Source organism: Polyodon spathula, chromosome 12 (genome assembly GCF_017654505.1).
Source record: "Polyodon spathula isolate WHYD16114869_AA chromosome 12, ASM1765450v1, whole genome shotgun sequence".
Classification (NCBI taxonomy): Eukaryota; Metazoa; Chordata; class Actinopteri; order Acipenseriformes; family Polyodontidae; genus Polyodon; species Polyodon spathula.
This window is the reverse complement of record NC_054545.1, coordinates 8,732,168-8,751,711: the sequence shown is the minus strand read 5'-3', so window position 1 is coordinate 8,751,711 and position 19,544 is coordinate 8,732,168. Positions and strand designations below refer to the sequence as shown.

The following is a 19,544-nucleotide window of genomic DNA, read 5'->3' as shown; positions in this document are numbered from 1 at the left end:
ATTCCAAGTCTTAAGCCTATAAACATTCTGTATAAAAATGACAGAACCCACATAACCTAGTCATGAGTTCCTAAGGGACCAGACTGATTCTACTCAAGGGTTATTTCTTTATAATTTGCAGGTTTTACACCTCTTTCTATCTGTAATTTCTGAGAGTGCTTTTTATTAGCAATGTTGCTATCAAAATTGACTTCCCCGGGGTCTCTTATAAATCACATTAGCTAGACTACAAGCACACTAGTTTTGTGTCAATTCGTGACAATTTCCATGGATACTCAAAGCGGTGATCTTGTTGAATCTACAATCCTGGAATTAAACAATTAGGTGCAAGCTGAGGTCATTTTTAGCCCTCGCACTTAATGAATTTTGAAATGGGAAACCCAACTGAGTGAAAAAAAATACTGATAAATATAAATATTTATAGGTCTTATTCAATGAAATATACCATAAAACCTTCTCTGTCTGCTCCTTTAGGAAATTATAGAAATGCAGGTAATTTAGGCAATGTGGAGTAATGTGGAGAAGACAAAAAATAGAATGAATTGCTATCCCTTCTCTTAAGCAATGGGATTTAGTGACCAAGAAACAAACACAAGTAAAAGAAAAGCTTACTTTCACTCTAGACTGGATTCCGCTCAGTAAATGGTAGTGCAGGCTGCTTCTGAAGGCAGTTTTAACCTGTGGCTCACACTGAGCCGTTATTTGCCCCTGAGTGGATTGCATGTAGACACGGCTGAGTGACTATGATTTTACTAATGAAGATTATGCAGAAATATCTAGTGAAAACAGTGGTCACTGTGTTATATCACAATAATATCAATACTAATCAAGATGAACTGATTACTTTAATAACACACTGTGAACCCTCCTTTTGAAAATGCATTTTATTAGATAATTGGTAAAAAGATGAGTCCCTACTAACTGCTCTTTGAAATTATATGTTGTCCACGTTAGTAGGATACTATGGTTTACTATATTGGATCTGTACTGAGTAACAATGTAGCATTTGGCAAAAATAAACAATATTCTCACAAATAAACTAAAAATGTTTCCTCAGAATCATGACACAGTTTAACAAATTAATTCATTATTTTTTTAGCAGTCGCTTTTATCCAAAGCAGCTTACAGAGACCAGGGGGTGAACTGTGCATCACAAATGATGCTGCATGGTCACCTTCAGCAGGAACTTGGTTTTATGTCTCATCCAAAGGACAGAGCAGAGGGAGGTTGTGACTTGCTCAGGGTCACACGCAGCGAGTCAGTGGCTGGGATTGAACATGGAAGCTCCTGGTAACAAGCACCTTTCTTGAACCACTGGAACACCAAGCCTCCTGTAATCAAAAGTATATAATATAAGCATGAACTTACATTTTCTGTATACTAGTTCAGTTTTAGATTAGATAGCATCAAGTAGATTGAAGGTGAATAAAAATAATAATAAAATAATAATAAGAAACAGAAGGACATTCTTTACATGCAGTTAGAAACTGAAGATCAAACAAGGAATATGAACAATCCCAGGGGCCAGACAGGAACACCTGAAAACCTAAGGCAGCAGACAGGTAAATGCTAAAACTCAAAGGGTTAACACATAGACTCTGTGTAAATGAAAGCCAATTCAAGAAAAGTCTGATAAAGAAAAATACCCGTCTGAGTTCAAATTTCTACAGAATAGCTTTTTCAATCAGTCCCTGTGTATGGTATCTTGGTTATATTATTGGTTTTTATCCTTCTCTATTCAGATTAAGCATTGAAAAGATATATTCTCATTTAAAAGCTGTACTTTCATACAGTACCACATCATTTGTCTTTCTTTATGTAGCCGGCTTTTGTGATTTACTATCAACAGAACACGTTTTTTACACTGCTGCACATGTGTATTCTATCCCTGAAATGTAATTTTGTCCTTGTGGCTGGCATTTTGGTGTCTGGCTTTGGTATTCTGTTTTACTTCTATGTCATTGTAGTTTGTGCATCATGGATACAACATAACAGCTTTCAGCTGAAAACATTTTAACCATAGCTGGCATACCTTCTGTTCATTCTAAGTACCAGGGAGACAAAGTCCCCGGGATGCTGTATTAAATGTATTGATACAATTAGGAAGTTGCGGTTTAAATGACACTTTTTAAAAGCTACATTATAAAACTATATTTGTTTTGATGAAATGTTTTGTTTTCATTAAACTCTTCTTGAATATTCTCCTATAATAGCTGTCAGTGTATACATTTCTACTTAGACTATTATTAACAAAACAGAGTTTTTGGCTTGTGGTGCTTACTCCATTGTACAAAGGTAAAAGAAAAGTGTAGTACCCCATACGGCAAGCATGACAAACAAGAGAGAATATTACACTGTAAACTCCAATATGTATGAAGGGAAGTGCTGGTATATATAGTAATGTGTGTGTGTGTGTGTGTGTGTGTGTGTGCATTAGTATGGGAAAATTCCCAATGGTTAAGAGCATTAACATCCTGTCTGTCAGGACATGTCATTTTTTTTGTTATTGAAAGAAAATCCTGCTACCTGTCATGACTTCCATGATCTTATTTTTGAAAACAAAAAGCACTTAAGCTCAGATGTTAGTTTTAGGAGCATAGTTAAGTAGAGTCATGGGCTTACAATAAGTTGCATTAAGCAGCACAATGACATAGTAAATAGACATCTGGAGATATTCATAGTGCAGTGTGCCATGTACTAATTTCAAAAGTTCACTTTAAATTCTTTCTAAATCTTTCATAATAGTCATTCTTAACATACAGCTACTGGAATCACGTCTATGATAACACATTGCTTTGGGTTAGAATTCTTTAAACTTTCCACCCTAATGAGTTTTGATTGAATAGCTGTTAAAAGGCAGCATACACATTGCTACATTTCTAATGCTTAAACAATGCAACTCTATTTTAATGTCATTTGATTGATTAATGGACTATTTTGCTATTCAGTTAAAAACAAGCTTGCTAATAGCTTCATGCCGTGGAATTGAAATGGTGAACGCTTCATGCCGTGGAATTGAAATGGTGAATGCTTCTCAGATTCTCCTTCCCGTCGAAAATGACAACGTTCAGTTTCACATTGTGTTGAATTCTAGATTTGTAATGCTGTCTGTACCATAATACATTGCACTATGAGATTCCTTGATTTCTACACTTTCTGCAATGTCTATGAAATTGAATCAAGACTTTGTTAGACTTGGCATGAGGAATAAAACATGAAAAAGCCTTGTGTGCAGAAGGCTGTTGGCTGAATTTCAAACATCTGTTCCCAATACAGAGGCCTTCCTATTTCTTGAATCGCTATCAGATTCAACGAGCTAGGATCAGTTTGATTGGAGCTGATCATTTTCAACAATTTACCAGTCATTCTGCTTCCTTGCAGGAAATAATTTGTTTAAACTCAAATGTGGCCAAATGGTAAATTACTGAAGGAAAAAAAAAATAAAAAATTAATACTCACATCCAAAGTAATTAATACAGATAACAGCTGCTAAAACTGCCAGTTCAAAATAACATTTATAAGTTGCATTGCCTTTTAATGCAATTACATAAAAACTGAAATTATACATCATGCTATAGCAAAATTATATCATGTTTTCCCTGAACAGAACCCAATCTGTATACAGCTTTACACTGATAGAGTGCAACATAGTTTTCAAGTTGCTTATCTGCTTTTGTATCACCTCTTGGCATTTATTAATAATTTTGACCTCTTTCGCATTTGGGAGTTGAAGAATATGCATAATCCAGTATTCTAGTGGTAGACTGAGCTAATTTTTAAACTTGGAACTGTGGCTTTGAGAAATCACCCAGCATCTGAGAAACGTAATGCATGAGAATAACACATCTAGCCCACTTACACCTGTCAGCTGATTTGACACATTTCAGTTGACATTGGTGGGGAAGTTCAGCACTAGCAGATGTTGATTAAATCTGATTCATTCTCCATGTGTGTTCTAAAACTGTTTACCTTGGAAACCATCCTCCATTTTGCCTGTATGGCTAGAAGCTGCTGTCTAAATGATGTTTTATTTGAACATTGTTATAATTTGTACATGACAGTACCTTCATATTTGTTTATTCCTTTTTAAAAACATACATTTTGTACTGTATGCATTATGTAGTGTTTTTATTCACTAAAGTTTTGTCTGTTTAAAAGTGAGTTTGGGCTTTATTTTTGTGTTTCAAAAATTAAAATGTTTCTCAAACTTTATGTAACGTTTCATATTATTATGGGTTTAATACTTACACCCTTGTTGTAAAGAATTTATTTTAGAAGCATGTACAGACAACTTCAAACCCTAAAGTTGTTTTGTGAACAGTGTGAGCACTTTGAGATGTATTTGATGAAAAAATTGTTGGGAGTTCTGACTTAAATCTGTTCTATTTCTATAAAATATACATTTGAATCATGTTATACATATCTGGGAGTAGTCATTCCAAAATAAAATACTAAATGTTAATCAAAATACTCATTTGGGTTGTTTTGTGAGACTCACTGCTGTTGGAAAAAACATGATTACATTCCTAAATTTAAGAACAGCGCATTAACCAAGGCAATTTTTTGGTCTCTAAAAAACCTGTCTTATGAATATTAAACCACACCTTGGTAAAACTGTGTTCATAAGAAACAGGCTTTCATTTGCACTACCAAAGTGTGCGTTACAAACAGGTATGCAACAAAGATTTAATAACAGTCCCAAAGCAAACCAACAGAAATTGTATGACTTCAGATGTTAAATTCTGTGTAGATATTATACTGCCTTTAGATTCCTATATTCTCCTGTTTTGTCCATACTATTATTGCTTTACTTGTTTGAAGAACCATGCTCCTTTGAGAAGCATGTGCTGAGATTCCCGAAATGCCAGGAAGTCGGGTTAAAGTTACATTGTGCCATCCCTTTTCCTTCCGAGGAATAGGCAGGGAATAATGTTTCTAAGTGGGTCAGCATGGGTCACACAACTACTTCCTACATCTTCGATGTTCAACAACTGGCTTTAACCTCATTGACATTGTATTAGGCTATCCTGTTCCAAAGCTATAACACAGCATACATGTAACAGCAGTTAAATGTTATTGCTGGCAGTGTAAAAGCAACTACACCTGGAAATGCTAAAAAATCTTTACAAGATTACTTTTTTTATTGTTGTTGTTGCTGCATTGTGCAACATTTCTAAAACCAGCTTAGCCCTGAGCACTGATTTCTATCTGTCAGTTCATAGCGGGTTACTCTTTTTTTCCAGGAAGGCTTTTCTTCCACTTAAGCAGAATAAATAATACATTTGCTGCATGAATCAGCGACAGGCGATAAGTAAGAGATCAACGCCCTTTGTGTTTTTGCTTTATACCAGAGAATCTTATTTAACTTTGAATGCAATCCTCTATATTCTCATTCAGGTAGAGGACAGATCCTGTCAGTGCAGGAGAATAGACTATAACATCAGTTTTACATTCTTCCCTCTTTGCTCTTTGTAAGATCTAATTTAGTTAAATCCCTGAACATCCCTAAGCAATTTAATGCCTGCAATTGCTGAAGTTGTTTTGGTAATTGTCCCACTGTTCAACCTTAGAAGTGCCATTTGTATTCTGTCCTGATGCTTGGCCTTTTCCAACAGAGGACATTACCTGTTAATTATTTCATGAAAAGATCAGTGGTTGAAATCCTCCGCTTGTGCACTTTTAGGTCAAGGAATGCATGCAAATAGTGCCACCCAAGATGCAAAATGGTGAGGGACACAAAAAAGTAAGGCTGTTTTAACAATAAGACTCACATTTTCAGCTTGTGTTACATGATCCTACTGTCCTGTGTAACACTTTCACCATTTTCCTTTCCTACTAGCTTTATCACAAATAGTAAATGTAGTTCATAATGTTGTAAAAACACATTTGATTATCCAGGCTTTTCTTTAAAAAAAAACCAAAAAAAAAACCAGATGTACATTTTGACATGGTTTACAAAATATTGAGTTACTTATTCAGTTTTACACTATAGAATGACAGAATAATTGAATATACCCTAGTCTTCCTGTGTTCTAAATACCGACATCGCCCCTTGCTAATAAATACATATAAGATACCCAACAATAACACATACAGGAAACATTAGACAGTAACATAAAAACGTAAATAGGAACAAAGGAGGAAAAGGAAAACCAGGATTCTTTATCTTCCACCACACCCCTTGATGAGAAATGAAAAATTGAATGAAAATGAATAAGGTGATAATTACGGCATTAATAAGGTGAATAAAGGCTTTCTTATACTTTAGGAGGGTGGGAATATTTCGGAGAGAGAACCAGCAATACCAGATACCAGAATCCGGCGATGTTTTAAAACATTCATCCCACGCCAAGGTTGTGAATACACAAGTATAGCTGTCGTGAACAATTAGATGGCATGATCTATACGCACAGTTAGCATGCGAAAAATGTCATAGTAACATATAGACAGACAATAAAATGCCCTAAGCAATTTCATTTAAAAAAATGGTCAAGTGGTTCTTTGGATATGTGTAAAAATGGAAATGTGATATACAGAAGAACGGACAGAGTGCCTTCAGGATGGGTCGATTTCCACAAGCCACAGGCTACTATACCACAAAATACATTTTCCGTTCAGCTCTGTTGGCGTTAATTTAAATACAAAAGTTGTTGGAAACTTGCAAGTAATTTTCCGTCAGAAAAAGAATGCAAGTAAAACAATCTAGTGTATTATCGGTGCAGTCTGGTACTGTCTATTTTCAACCATAAACCCCAATAAGCGGTCCTAGTAATTGTCCCAAAGATACCACAAAGTTACCCCAAAGTACCCCAAAGTAACCGCACACTACCTCAAACAATCTTTAAATCGCATAAAGAAACAACGCTTTCATAATATTTGAGCCAATGTACTTTATTGCGTTTCAGAGCAGTACTTTACAAGAATATTTTTTTCCTCTCATGTTTATATAAATGAGGATACTTAAACGTAACTTCATTGATGGACTTTTATACAACACAGGTAAAGGTAATAAGCATTGGGAACGTATCACATCACGATCTGATCTATCCTTCTTACACGTATTTCTTCTCTCTTCTTTCCTATATCTCCCCTTCATGACTGTGACCCGCTGTAAATGTATTTTATCACTGATTGTAGGCCCCTTTTTTTATAAATGTACTTTGGGGTACTTACTTTGTGGTAATTAGCAGGTCCCCCAATAATTGCTGTTCACGCTGAATTATCCCGGCAAATATAATCCGTGACCATCCCTGCAACCCACCAACGAATTGCAATCTGTTTGGTCTTGGAATTCTAAGAGATCATGTTGAATATTTGTAACCATTTCAAATAATAATAATAATAATAATAATAATAATAATAATAATAATAATAATAATAATAATAAAAAACACGTGTATATATGTTGTTTTTCATGGTCTCATCAGCAAGGAACGCTTTCTGTATTTTTTTCAGGAGTTGGTTTATGTCGTGTGTGTGTTTTACTTTCACACAGCTGTATTTAATGGAATCGTTTAGAAAAAAGCATGCATACTGTGCTGTTGGGTTACTCTGTTTGTAACAATGAAAGCGATTGTATCGCAGTCTGTTTCTTGTCAACTTCAAAAAGCTCGGATTAAGTCTCAGATCCTTCTCTACCCCGTCAACTCTGAACATCTCTATCACAAAAGCACACTTTATCTTCAGTAAATATATTGAGTGGGTTTTTTTTCCCACCTTTGCGTCCCATCAGAATGCATTTCATTTTTAAATAAACGACTTTCGCTTGTCTCTGATGTGGCCGCCCAGCTGTACTGGAAGTCTGAGGCTGCACAGGTTCGAGACAGTTGGCTGGTCGTGCAAACGGTACTCCGCCTTCTCTCGTTAAGCTCTAAGAAACGTTCATTTTCTACAGGCATGCTTCTCTTCTTTTATTTCCCAATTATTTTCCAACATTTTAAATTAACCAGAGGGCACACAGTTAGATCATAATTTCTTCTTCTTCTTCTTCTTCTTCTTCTTCTTCTTCTTCTTCTTCTTCTTCTTCTTCTCTGTGGGTAATTAGTATAACTTGTTTTTGTTTTCGAAATACATACTGGCGGTTAAAGTAATTAAGCCAAAAATGAGTAATTAGTATTGATTTGTAAAAGTTATTTTCTAATATTAAACAATACATTATATCTACCTTTACACGAAGAACCAGTTGGCAAGTGCAGAGATACATACATATATGCATCATATTTCTACATTAAAAAAACAACATAGATATTAAACATATTTTATGTTTCGATGCTTCTAAAGACTAGGGAGATTTCATCATTGACCAGGTGGCAAAGGAGATTAGTGCATTATCCTAATCACGCAGTCTATGGCGATTTATTGCTGAGTGTTGACTCAGGCAATTGTAATAAATCTGTCCATTGTGAATGTCTTATGGTAACGGTTGTGCGGAATTAACTAATTTGGGCACCAGTGATAAAGCTGGCTGGACACGACTGCCATTGTCCTGATCATGTTCAATAATAAAATTAAGCCTGCGTAGTCTTGTCTTGGCTCGAGTCTCACTTTATTTAGTTGAAATATGTAATGTTGTTGTCTTGATTCCTCAGTAGTGTACGTATATTTCAATAGGCATGTCAGCATCCCCTTCATATTTCAAAACAAAGAAATATGCCTTCGTAAAGCAGTGTAAGAGGCAACAGGTGGCAATCACAGTTCTCAGCCTTGCTATAGCAATTTAATCCAGATAGAGGGCTCCAGTCTCCTATGCTGTCACTGTGAATCGTTCTTCAACCTTCAGATATTCTGAGCTTCACCAATATCCCTGCTCCAGCTTGCTGGTAAGCGTTGTAGTCAATTCAATGTGTGTCGTGCAATGCTTTTTTGATCAGATGCATGAGGTGCAGTAATTTGGGCATCTGGCACTGGGCTCAACTTGATCAATCAATGTTCCAATTCTGCATTCGATTTTCTATCTTCTTAAAAATCAAGCACACGATTAATTTGGCCTCAAAATACTGCAGATAAAACAGCGTATGTGTCAATAAAAATCACTCCACAATAAAATATGAGTGAGTGTTAAATACATACTGTATGAATTTAAACGCACTAATTTCACCATCATCATGGGCTATTATTTCAAATCACATGGACAAGTACCTGTATACTAAATGATAAAGTTTACCCCGTCCTAAGGCATTTAAAAATGTAGATGTGTTTACCTAAACACATGATGCGATGACATCATTATTAGCTCCATATCACTTGAGTACTGTTGACTGAACCGTTTCAGTTGAATCAGACAGCAAAGGAAGACGGGAGTTTTAGGACCCAGAGGCTACATGAAGTCCGAGAAGCGCAGTTTTGGTATAAACTCAAGGAGGCTGGCCTGAGCGTTCATCAGTAAGCCAAGCAGATAAGACAGATACATTCGGAGGTCTGAATTTATTTATTTTTTCTCTTCTCACGCTCAGCCGTATCTGGAGAAGTTGAAACCCTGGCAGAAAATTACAAAAACAAAACTTTGTAATTAGTTGACACTGCCCCAGATATGTTTATCTAGTTACTGTATTAGTTACATAGTGTAGCCTACTTAAAATAATAACAAAAACCAAAAAAAAAACAAACAAAAAAAAAACCTTTTAGATTAAAATCTAAATTTTTAAATTCGTTATTTACCGAATCTTGGGGTTTTTAACCCCTAAAATTAATATTATAACCCCTAAATTAATATATATAATATAGATATAGATATATATATATATATATATATATATATATTTTTATTAACTAATCGCATCTTGCAAAGTGACAGACTATTGCAGCTTTTTTTTTTTTTTTTTTTTTTTTTTTTTTTTTTGTTGTTTTTTTTTTTTTTTTTTGTTTTGTTTTGTTTTTTTCTTTTTTACACATGCTGGGAAACAAATGTTGTAATTAAAGTGTCGCGTGGAGGAAACAAACGAAGCAGTTTACCAGTGTTTCAGTGATGCCTGTTTCGAAGGACTGTTTCCTGACACGGGACAGGCTAGATGCTGAAATGCGGTCCCGGGACAGGATAGAGGGGGAACTGGATCGGATGAGGATTCGGGAGAGGCTGGAGGCGACCCTGGCCGGTCTGGGGGAACTGGAGTATCTGAAACAGAGGCATGAATTGTTGGTCAGGACCGTGCTACATCACGGGGGAAATGCTTATTTATCCGGGGAAGAGAATATCACTGGAATGTTGGAGGAAAACTACCTCCCGCAGGAAAAAGCCTTGGAAGAGAACATTTTATTATTGAGAAAACAATTGGTAGGTGTTTTTAAATACATTTTTGCAGGGCTTATTAAATTAATGAACATATTCACTGCATCATATAAGTAGGTAGCATTTAATTTAATTTATTTGAATTTAATTTAAATACCTTATTGATTTTCCAGTCATTTATTTTTGATAATTTATAGTTTTTAGAGAAAATGTGAACAATTTCGTGGATAGCTATGCTACATTTGTTTGTAATTTGGAATTTTAAAACAAATTGATTTGTTGTATAACATTTTGCTGTTTGTAAATGGTTGAACGTTAAACATCGATGGCTCATTAAAAGATAATTACATTTGTTCAAGGGTATCTGCAGCTGGCCTTTTGAAAGACGTGTCTCAGTTGACCATGCAGATCCCTTTTTAAACACCCCGAGTACACAAAAGCGGGCAAGGGAGATTTTTTAGAGGGATTTGTTATAGTGAAACAACTTTACAAAGCCAAGGGTACTGTCATAAGGTTTCTTCTTTTTTTTTTTTTTTTTTTTTTTTTTTTTTTTTTTTTGGAGCTGGGCGTTTTGTAGTGATAAATGTTATTGACAGCTGCAGGGCGATGCATACTGTTAAATACGAATTTGATCTCCGGGCGGTGCAGTTCTTAACAGGATAGACTGTGCAAGTTAAAAAAAAAAACACCCAATGTACTTTCATTATACACTGGATAATCTTTAAAGTCAAAATTTGGCTATGTTGCCAAAAAAATAAACAGCAATTATCTTCCAAACACGAAACTAGACTCGTAGGTTACTATATCGTGTCTAAAAATGTGATATTTTATATGGAAACTGTACTAGCTAACTGAATCAATTTCCATATCGTTACTGGGGGAATTCTGGTGAAGGGACAATATGTTAATACCAGTAGAGGCTACACTGAAAGAAAAGAAAGGTATTTAAATATAACTTCCTGTCAGTGAGGGGTCCATCTGCCTGTGTTAAACTTGCTGTTGAGTTACAATGGACTCGGCGATGAAACGAACTTTTAGAAGCAAATCCCAGCCCTCCCACAGAGCTCAAGGGAACCAAGGCGTGATTTCTAAAATATATATCATTAGGTCATCAAAATAAAACGATATTTATTTAACGTGTATTTTTGTCGCAGACGCAATCTGTATCAAAACAAAACTGTTTGTTAGAGGTGTCTATCGAAAATGTGTCAACATCTTAATTATATTTAGGCAAAACCAGTTACTATGTGGCACGGTTCCTCTGTAAATTCAACAAAGAAACCTTTTATAAAACACTGTTTCAACACAATGCCGTTTGTATTTCTTAACCTAAAACCCAATTTTACTGTTAACATCCAGCTGAAAACAGAAAAATAGAAATGTTGCTTCATTGCTTAAGGTTTCTGTCAAGTGGTCATAAATCAAACTAGAAGATTTATTGTTTCACTGTAAAATCTTCAGTCACCTTGGGGAGTTGTGCCGGTTTTATAGTCAAGGTCATTAAGAACTGCAGGTTTAAAAGACATTTCTGAAAAAAAGGATTACCACTATTGTGAGGAAATGTGTTGTTTCAGGGTATTTCCATAATTCTTTATAAACTGTATTGCTCAATGTACCACAGAGAGAGTAGTCATTGGACTGAGCTTTATCATCATTTCTTCGCCCAGTGTTGTTAAATTTGGCAATGAATCATATACAGTTTGGAAGTGTGTGTTTTTTTTATTTTATTTTATAACGCTGTCAATAATGAAGACATTACATTTAAAATGATAGATACCTTGCAAACTCCCGTAAAGATAACGATCAACACACCCTGAGCATTGCAGGCACGCCTGTGTTCTTCCTTCATGAAAAGCCATAGCTCTTATACTTTTTTTTTTCTCTACAAAATGTATAAGAGGTTTAAGGAAAGGCACGTTTTTGCAGAAATTGACTCACAAGCTGTTTGCCTGTGTTAAGCGCAGAGAACATCAATCAGATTGAGCTTCTGTCAATATAGCACTTCAGGAGCTGAGAGATAATTTCAGGGCACAGCAGCTCTATCCAATGTAGCAGTGCATGAGTGTGTATGTTGCATTATAGAGGTGAAACACAAAATGGCTGAGATGAATACAAATGACCAGAGAGTATCTATCTATTTATGAGGTTTATTGATGAGGATTTTGACTCCTATTATTTTTTTTGTATAAAAAGAGATTTATAAATCAGGACTTGTATGGGGAACAGTTACATGGTGTCCATAAAGTTATTATAGACCCTCTTCTTTTAATGGTGCTTTTAAAACGTCTTTCTCTTAAAGAATAAATTCAGTTGACAAAAACAAATTATGAACTCTTGAGAAATACAGGGTACAATATTTACAGTTAAATTGTGATTTTGCAAATCCCTTTGAAGATTTATTTTATAATACAGTATTTCTCATATTTCTGCCTGGTTGGGGCATTATTTGTTTCTATCAAACTTCATAGGAATGCAAGTAACTGCTTTATAAGAGTGTGTGTGTGTGTGTGTGTGTGTATGTATGTGTGTGTATATATATATATATATATATATATATATATATATATATATATATATATATATATATATATATATATATATGTGTGTGTATATATATATATATATATATATATATATATATATATATATATATATATATATATATATATATATATATATATATATATAAAATATAGTCTGTGTGTGTATGTAGCGTGCAAGACTGGGACAAAAGGCTTCCAAACTCAAATGACGATAAGCTTTATTCTATAAAACAAAATCACGTTTGATTGTCCTTTTTAAATATCTTTGCCAGAGAATGTGTAAGAATACAGCAATACACTTCACTAATAGTATTACAGTACTTATTTCTTACTCTGACCTTCTTTCAAGTGGGAGGTTTGTTAAACAATGTTTCTTTTCAGAGGTTTAAATGCATTTTGACTTATAACTGTTGTTTTCTTGGGCTTACATCTAAAATCAAAATATTCAGTTCATGGGACATTCCTGCTACATTTCTTTAATTGCTAGCAGGTTGAGATCTCTTGTTACCAAGCTTCTCGAGGCTTTGCTGTCTTGTATTATACATCTGCTGTAAGAGCCTGCTTTTTGTGGCTGCTGGTAACATCAAACTCTTGTCCCTTGCAGAACTGTTTAAGGAGAAGGGATGCAGGCCTGATAAACCAGCTCCAGGAGCTGGACAGACAGATCAGCGATCTGAGACTGGATTGTGAGAAACCCTTTCACGATCACCTGGAAACAGACAGCCGACCCAGTTCAGGTGAGTGCAGGATGGGGCTGGAAATGGGAAATATAGTATGGCCATCCTGCATAAACTAAAATGGATTCCTACAGCCAGTTTTACAAAAGCTGAAATGTTTGCTTTTGTTTATCTCATTCATTGGGAAGAGTAGAGGCTTTATAACATTTAAAGTTGATTTCTATTTCCCTCTACCCATCTACACTGCTGAGGACTTGTGTGTCTGTTTTAAAAACAAGTCCTTCATTTAAATAAGAAAAGGCCAGTAATTCTGTTTTTTGTACTTTTTATGTGCGTTTTTTTTTTTTTTTTAAAAACAAATGGACAGATTTCTTGAGGTGCTCTGCAATATGTAATGGCAGAACAGGGTTCAAGGGAATTTCCTCAAAGGACAATTTTATAATTTTCTGTCATTCTTGCACTGTTCTGCTTTTGGCTTCTGCTTTTGAATGCGAGAAATCATATTATTTAAGCACATTTTACGCAAGGGATGCAGTAGCATATAATGCTGTAATTGGCCTTATAATGTAACCAAAATCAGACAAAAACTAAATATTGAAATTCTGAACTGTTCATAAAGACACAGCTGTATCTTACAATACCAGGTTGTTTATTTAGTACTGCCTGTGTCAACACTGTTCCAAAGAGACAACCAACTACCAAATATTTATTTACATCTTATCTGATGTAGATAGCTGCTTCATTATTTTTTGTTAACAAATAGGTGTGGTATATCTAAACAAGTGTTTTGTTTTCACACTTGTCAGTTTTTTGTTTGTTTGTTTTTTGGGATTATTCTAGTCTGTCAAATGAAAATATCTAATGGTTTTTTGTTTTTTGAATTTATCATTCTGCAAATTTAACTAGATATCCATTTAAAACAAATTTGAAAAGGAGCCTTAATTTAAAATGTTTCTTTGTTCTATTTCTAGGTTTTTATGATCTGAGTGACGGGGCCTCGGGATCCCTTTCCAACTCGTCCAACTCTGTTTTCAGCGAATGTTTATCCAGTTGCCACTCCAACACCTGCTTCTGCAGCCCTTTGGACGCATCACTGAGCGCTACAGATGGCTGTCCCAAATCTTCAGGTGAGTCCAGGCATAGTAATAGGTCTGGATGGTGGTGTGGTAGGTTTGTGTGTTGTTTTGGAGGTTTCCATTTTAAATGTCTTTATCTGTGTGGTATGAATTGAGTTTAAACTATTGGCAGTTAAGAAGGCTAGTCCCACCCCTTACCCTCTCCATCCATGCTTGTTTGCCTGAACAGCTGCACCAGGGTGCCCTAAAATAAAGATCCAACTAGTGCATTCCATTAGGGGAATGCTGTCTCTAGCTTACCAGTACTTAGAAGGGATGGGTTTAGTTCTTGTCTGTGTATATAAATGGCACAACTGGAGGGACTGGGTTGCAAGAAAAATGTTACATGACATGCCTTAAGTTTCCCAGTAAAGCTCCTGTTGAATATTTTGTGGAATGAATAGCAAGAGTCACACGAGACTCGTTTTGTTTGGTATCTTCCTGGTTTTTATGCAGACGTCTGACAGGTCAGATGTTAAGAATCTTATTAAATCTTAAGACCTGTGTTTTTTTTATTTGCATTGGACTTAAAATGGCAATGCTTACCTGAAAAAGCAAAAACAATCAAAACACTGGAAGGTCTTTGAAGTTGTCTTTCCTGAAAACCTGAATGTTCAATAGATAACTGTGCAAGCTGTATCCTTGAGAGGTGTGCATGTTCTTCATTGCTGTATCTCGACAGTCTTAATTGTTTGCTGCTGTTCTGTTAAGAGAATACATTGAATTTTCTTCCTGTTACTGAATAATGCTGTTGGAAGTGATGTTCTTCATATAGGTGAAACAATATCCAATCTATGGATTGCATGGCAATTTCCATATAAAGGAGATGTTGTGGCCTTTGTCTTTGGAAAGCATTTTCCCCTACCCCAGCTAATGGACAAGGTCACACTTCATAAGGGAAAAAAACAGCTACCCTTTATACAGTAAATGTGTCCAATTATGGTCATCAGCACTCAGCTGACACTATTTTCTGCTTGTCCCTGTATTACACACCTAAGGTTTATAATACCCCTGGCAATATGTAAGGCTTTAATACTACATAAATGGGAACTACTATCTATGTAGATGGGATGTTAGTGCTACATGAAGAAAAACATGCCCAGGGGGGTGTTTACATTTCTAAAAGGGAGTGTAGGAGACTGTGAAACATCATGCTTAAGGCAGTAAATGGTCTTTCAATTTGTTATTACTTTGACTCAATAATACTCTTCTTGTGTTGCATACCTTTTTGTTTTATTTTTCAACAAGTTTAATTTTCTTGGCCTTGCTAACCTGACACTGTTGAACATTTTAAATTTTTTAATTTATTTTTTGGCCATTGATACGGTCATCTGTGGGTTTTTTTTAATGCTCCCTTTCATCATACTTGCAGATAACCTTGTGAGCTGGATTGACTGTGTTGAAGGGCAGTGTGAAGACCAAAATTCAGCAACAGTCAGATGTTCCTTGACGGCTCCCTATTCAGCGTCTCTTGAAGGAATGTCTGACATCCAGACCAAGTACCAGTGCGACCTAATCTCCAGAAACGGGAATGACGTCTACAGATACCCCAGCCCTCTTCACGCAGTGGCTGTCCAAAGCCCAATGTTCTTTCAGTCCCTGGCTGGTCACTTCAAAGAGGAAGGATTTAAGGCCAATGACTCCTCCAGTGACTTTGCAAAACCTGAACAGGCCATGGTGTCTCAAAGCCCTTCTTGGCCTGTACCTTATCCATCTTCATCTTCAAACAAAAGATTAGATAATTACATCTTTAGTCTCCTTCAGAGGAGGGCCCAGCCTATAAGGACTAATAAGCCAAGAACAAATTTAAATACAGACCCTGCAAAGAGCATTTTAAGACAGGGGAGCATTTGTATCAGACAGACTGTTGGTGAATCTCAAGGCAAGAGTTCTGACCTTAAAAACCCCAGACAAGCATGTTTACATTCCAAGGGAGCAAACAACTCTGACATCGGTGCAGTGTCTCCCATGAAACAGTGTCCAAATGTTGAGGCAAATGTTGAACAATTGGAAAATGACAAGGCACATATCCCTTGTGCCTACCAGCCACATAATGAACAATACATGACAAACAATAATGAACTTCAGCATAATAGTCTACCCAAGAAGAGGGTTTTTGTGGCAAATAAGGGACTTGCTCTTAGCACTGTAGCTATAGACCTTCAGAAGGTAGGCAGCCCGCATTCAGTTTCCTCACCAAAAGACAATGTGTATCAGTATGCTGCAGTCTCAGAGGAGAACAAAGCCCCTCAGCCTGTGAAGACAGTGCCTCCAAGGAAAGGCTTGAAGCCTCGTCCAGCTATTCCATCGTATGTGGAGGATAGGCCACCACTAGAGCTCAGGAGTGAAGGGTCTTCCTCTCAAAGCCTGGATGAAGGTGGGCAGATGGTAAATGCCCAGTATATCCCAGCCCAGAAGCAGACTGTAAAACTCCGTAAGGGAGGCAAGAATGTTAAAGTTGTCAAAGTGAGGAGTGCTACGCTCAAACCAAGAATGCACACTGAGATCATTCCCGAAATCTGCCTGGAGAAGCCAGGGATGGTGGCTAAAAAATGTCGTTTCCCAGAAGAAGTTTCCAACCCACATAAAACCGCCAAAAAGGGCTCCTCAAAAGCAAAGAAAGGTAGCAGCTTCCAGCCCGAGGGAAGTCTTTCCACTAGACAGGCTTTGTCTACCAGCAAACCAACAGCCAGGCATCATGGGCATGGACGGGAGACTGTGGTGGCCAAACCAAAGTATAAAAGAAGTGACTACCGTAGGTGCAAGACAATAGCTGAGGTCACGTACGAAGAGGCACTGAGAAGAGCCAGGAGGCGGCAGAAAAAGGAAATTCTAGGCCAGGTTTCAGCTGTATATCTGCGTCCCAATGCACAGTACAGCAGCCCTTATGCATACATTGGCAGCGACTCAGAATATTCAGCTGAGTGTGCCTCACTGTTCCATTCTACTGTACTGGACACCAGCGAAGATGAGAAGAGCAATTATACTACCAATTGCTTTGGAGACAGTGAATCAAGCCTAAGCGAGGTGGACTTTGCGGGCGAGAGCACAACATCCAGTGACACTGATGAGAGCGGTGGGCTGGCTTGGCCGCAGTTTGGTAACCCAGCTGCGTCAGTAGGCCCCTCTGAAATGACTTCTGCACAGGCCAAGGCCTTTGTGAAAATCAAGGCGTCGCACAATCTGAAGAAAAAGATTCTTCGCTTCCGCACAGGCTCTTTAAAACTCATGACAACTGTATGAAAGGCATATTTAACCCTTAGCAGTGGCCAGGCTACTTTATTTGTGTTCTCTTCTTCCTGTGATACACCTGGGCTAATTTTAACTGCCTGTTTTTTATTGACCAAGTCATTTTTAATTCCACACAAACTAGATAAAAGTATAACCTGTAGAAACATTTAGAACTGAAAATAAAGTGCCACTGGTAAAGAACATGTACTGCCCCATCACTTGTTTATTTAACCCATTTTCTATATTTATTTAAAACTGAAACAGTTAGTATTACTGTATATGTGTGTAAATACATGCCCTGAGTTAATTCCTTTTTGTATTAAAAACTATTTAAAACGTAATATATTTGGAAGGCAGTATTTTGTTGCTATGTTTTTTAGCAGACCTTTGCTTGTAAGTTAAGGGTTGAGGCTCCTTTGATAGACCCAGTCTATGGTTTGAGAGCAGATTGTATGAGGGCTATTAACTGTTAATGCTATGGTGCTTTTGTAATATGTGCGCATACAATATGCATGAGCAATTGCTTTACTGTTTTGTTGATGCCAAATAGTTGTAAATTGCAATTTGTTGTATATAGTACATTTCTACTGGTACAGCATATTTTTATGCTTTTAATAAATGTCTGCTTTGAAGTTATTTTGATTGTGTTTTGTTTTATCAATATCTTTTGCACAGTTTGAGTACAGAACACAAAACCTTTACAAATTAAATAAAAAATAGCAATAAATCAAATAAAAAGTTTTTGATAGCAATACTGTGTTTCCACATTAAGTGTGCCGGGAAAAATAATATTCCCAAGTTTAAAAAGCATTAGTTTAGGGAAAGTAAATCTTGAGCGTTGGTGAAATATTTGAAAACCCTTATAACATGATGGAGTTACCGTAGATCTTTCTGTATTCCAAGGTTCTGCTTTTGAGTTTAAAAAATAAATAAAATAAAATAAAATAACTTGCTGCACACCTGCCCAACATTCCAGAGATCTTCCTGATTTGGCTCAGTCTCAACGCTTAAATGACTCCCCTCATTTCCATTTTTACGTGCTTCTGAAACAGCTTGTTAATTCCATAGAGCCTCGATAGGTTGTCAAGACTTGTTAAAAAATGTGTTTACCTGCAATGACAGCTGGTTCAGAGCGTTGTTCCATGCAGCATCTCTGCTCTACAGAGCAGGAATACTATTTGCAAAGGAAGAAAATGTACTGTACTCTAGAAAAGAAACAGTTATGTAGGAAAGGCTTGCAACAGACACAAGCTGGTTTTACAGTAGATCACCGTGCCAGTTTCCAGTCAGATGAGAGCTTTATGAGGTTTCTGAAAGGCCGCTTCCATTTAGTGAATTTCACAGTATTCTTTGCAGGTGCTTTTCTTTACAATATCCAGTAGTGGTTAAAATAGCATAGCCCTTGGTGGCAGGTTGTCAATTAATGTTTGGGATTTCTTAATGAAAGCACTGTATGCGGTAATTCTGCAGTGGCCTTTGAGACATGGTGCTAAATCTAGCCAGCTACACTAAACTTATTTTTCACTGGTCAAGACATCTGAGGAGTTTCAGCTAATGGCCACTTTGGGTAATGCTCTCCATTTGATTCCCTGGGTGACTGTGTTGCCAATGCAGCAGAGAAGGCTAACCCTATTGGAATTTGGTTTTGGAATGCACAGGTGTCTGCTGTTGTCATATTATACTATACAGCTATAGTCCAAAAGTTTCACTTCACATAGAATTTTAGTATTAAGACATTAATAACAAGAAAATG

At 36.4% G+C, this 19,544-nt stretch overlaps 1 protein-coding gene across 1 annotated transcript; it reads left to right on the top strand.

The window, feature by feature from the left end:
- Positions 1–9,856: 9,856 nt before the first annotated feature.
- LOC121324630 (dapper homolog 1-like) lies at positions 9,857–18,427 on the top strand. Its single transcript, XM_041266724.1, has 4 exons — positions 9,857–10,270; positions 13,373–13,505; positions 14,417–14,572; positions 15,933–18,427. Exons 1-4 carry the CDS (start codon positions 9,965–9,967, stop codon positions 17,801–17,803), a joined length of 2,466 nt encoding a protein of 821 aa, XP_041122658.1. The 5' UTR covers positions 9,857–9,964; the 3' UTR covers positions 17,804–18,427.
- The last annotated feature ends 1,117 nt before the right edge of the window (positions 18,428–19,544 follow it).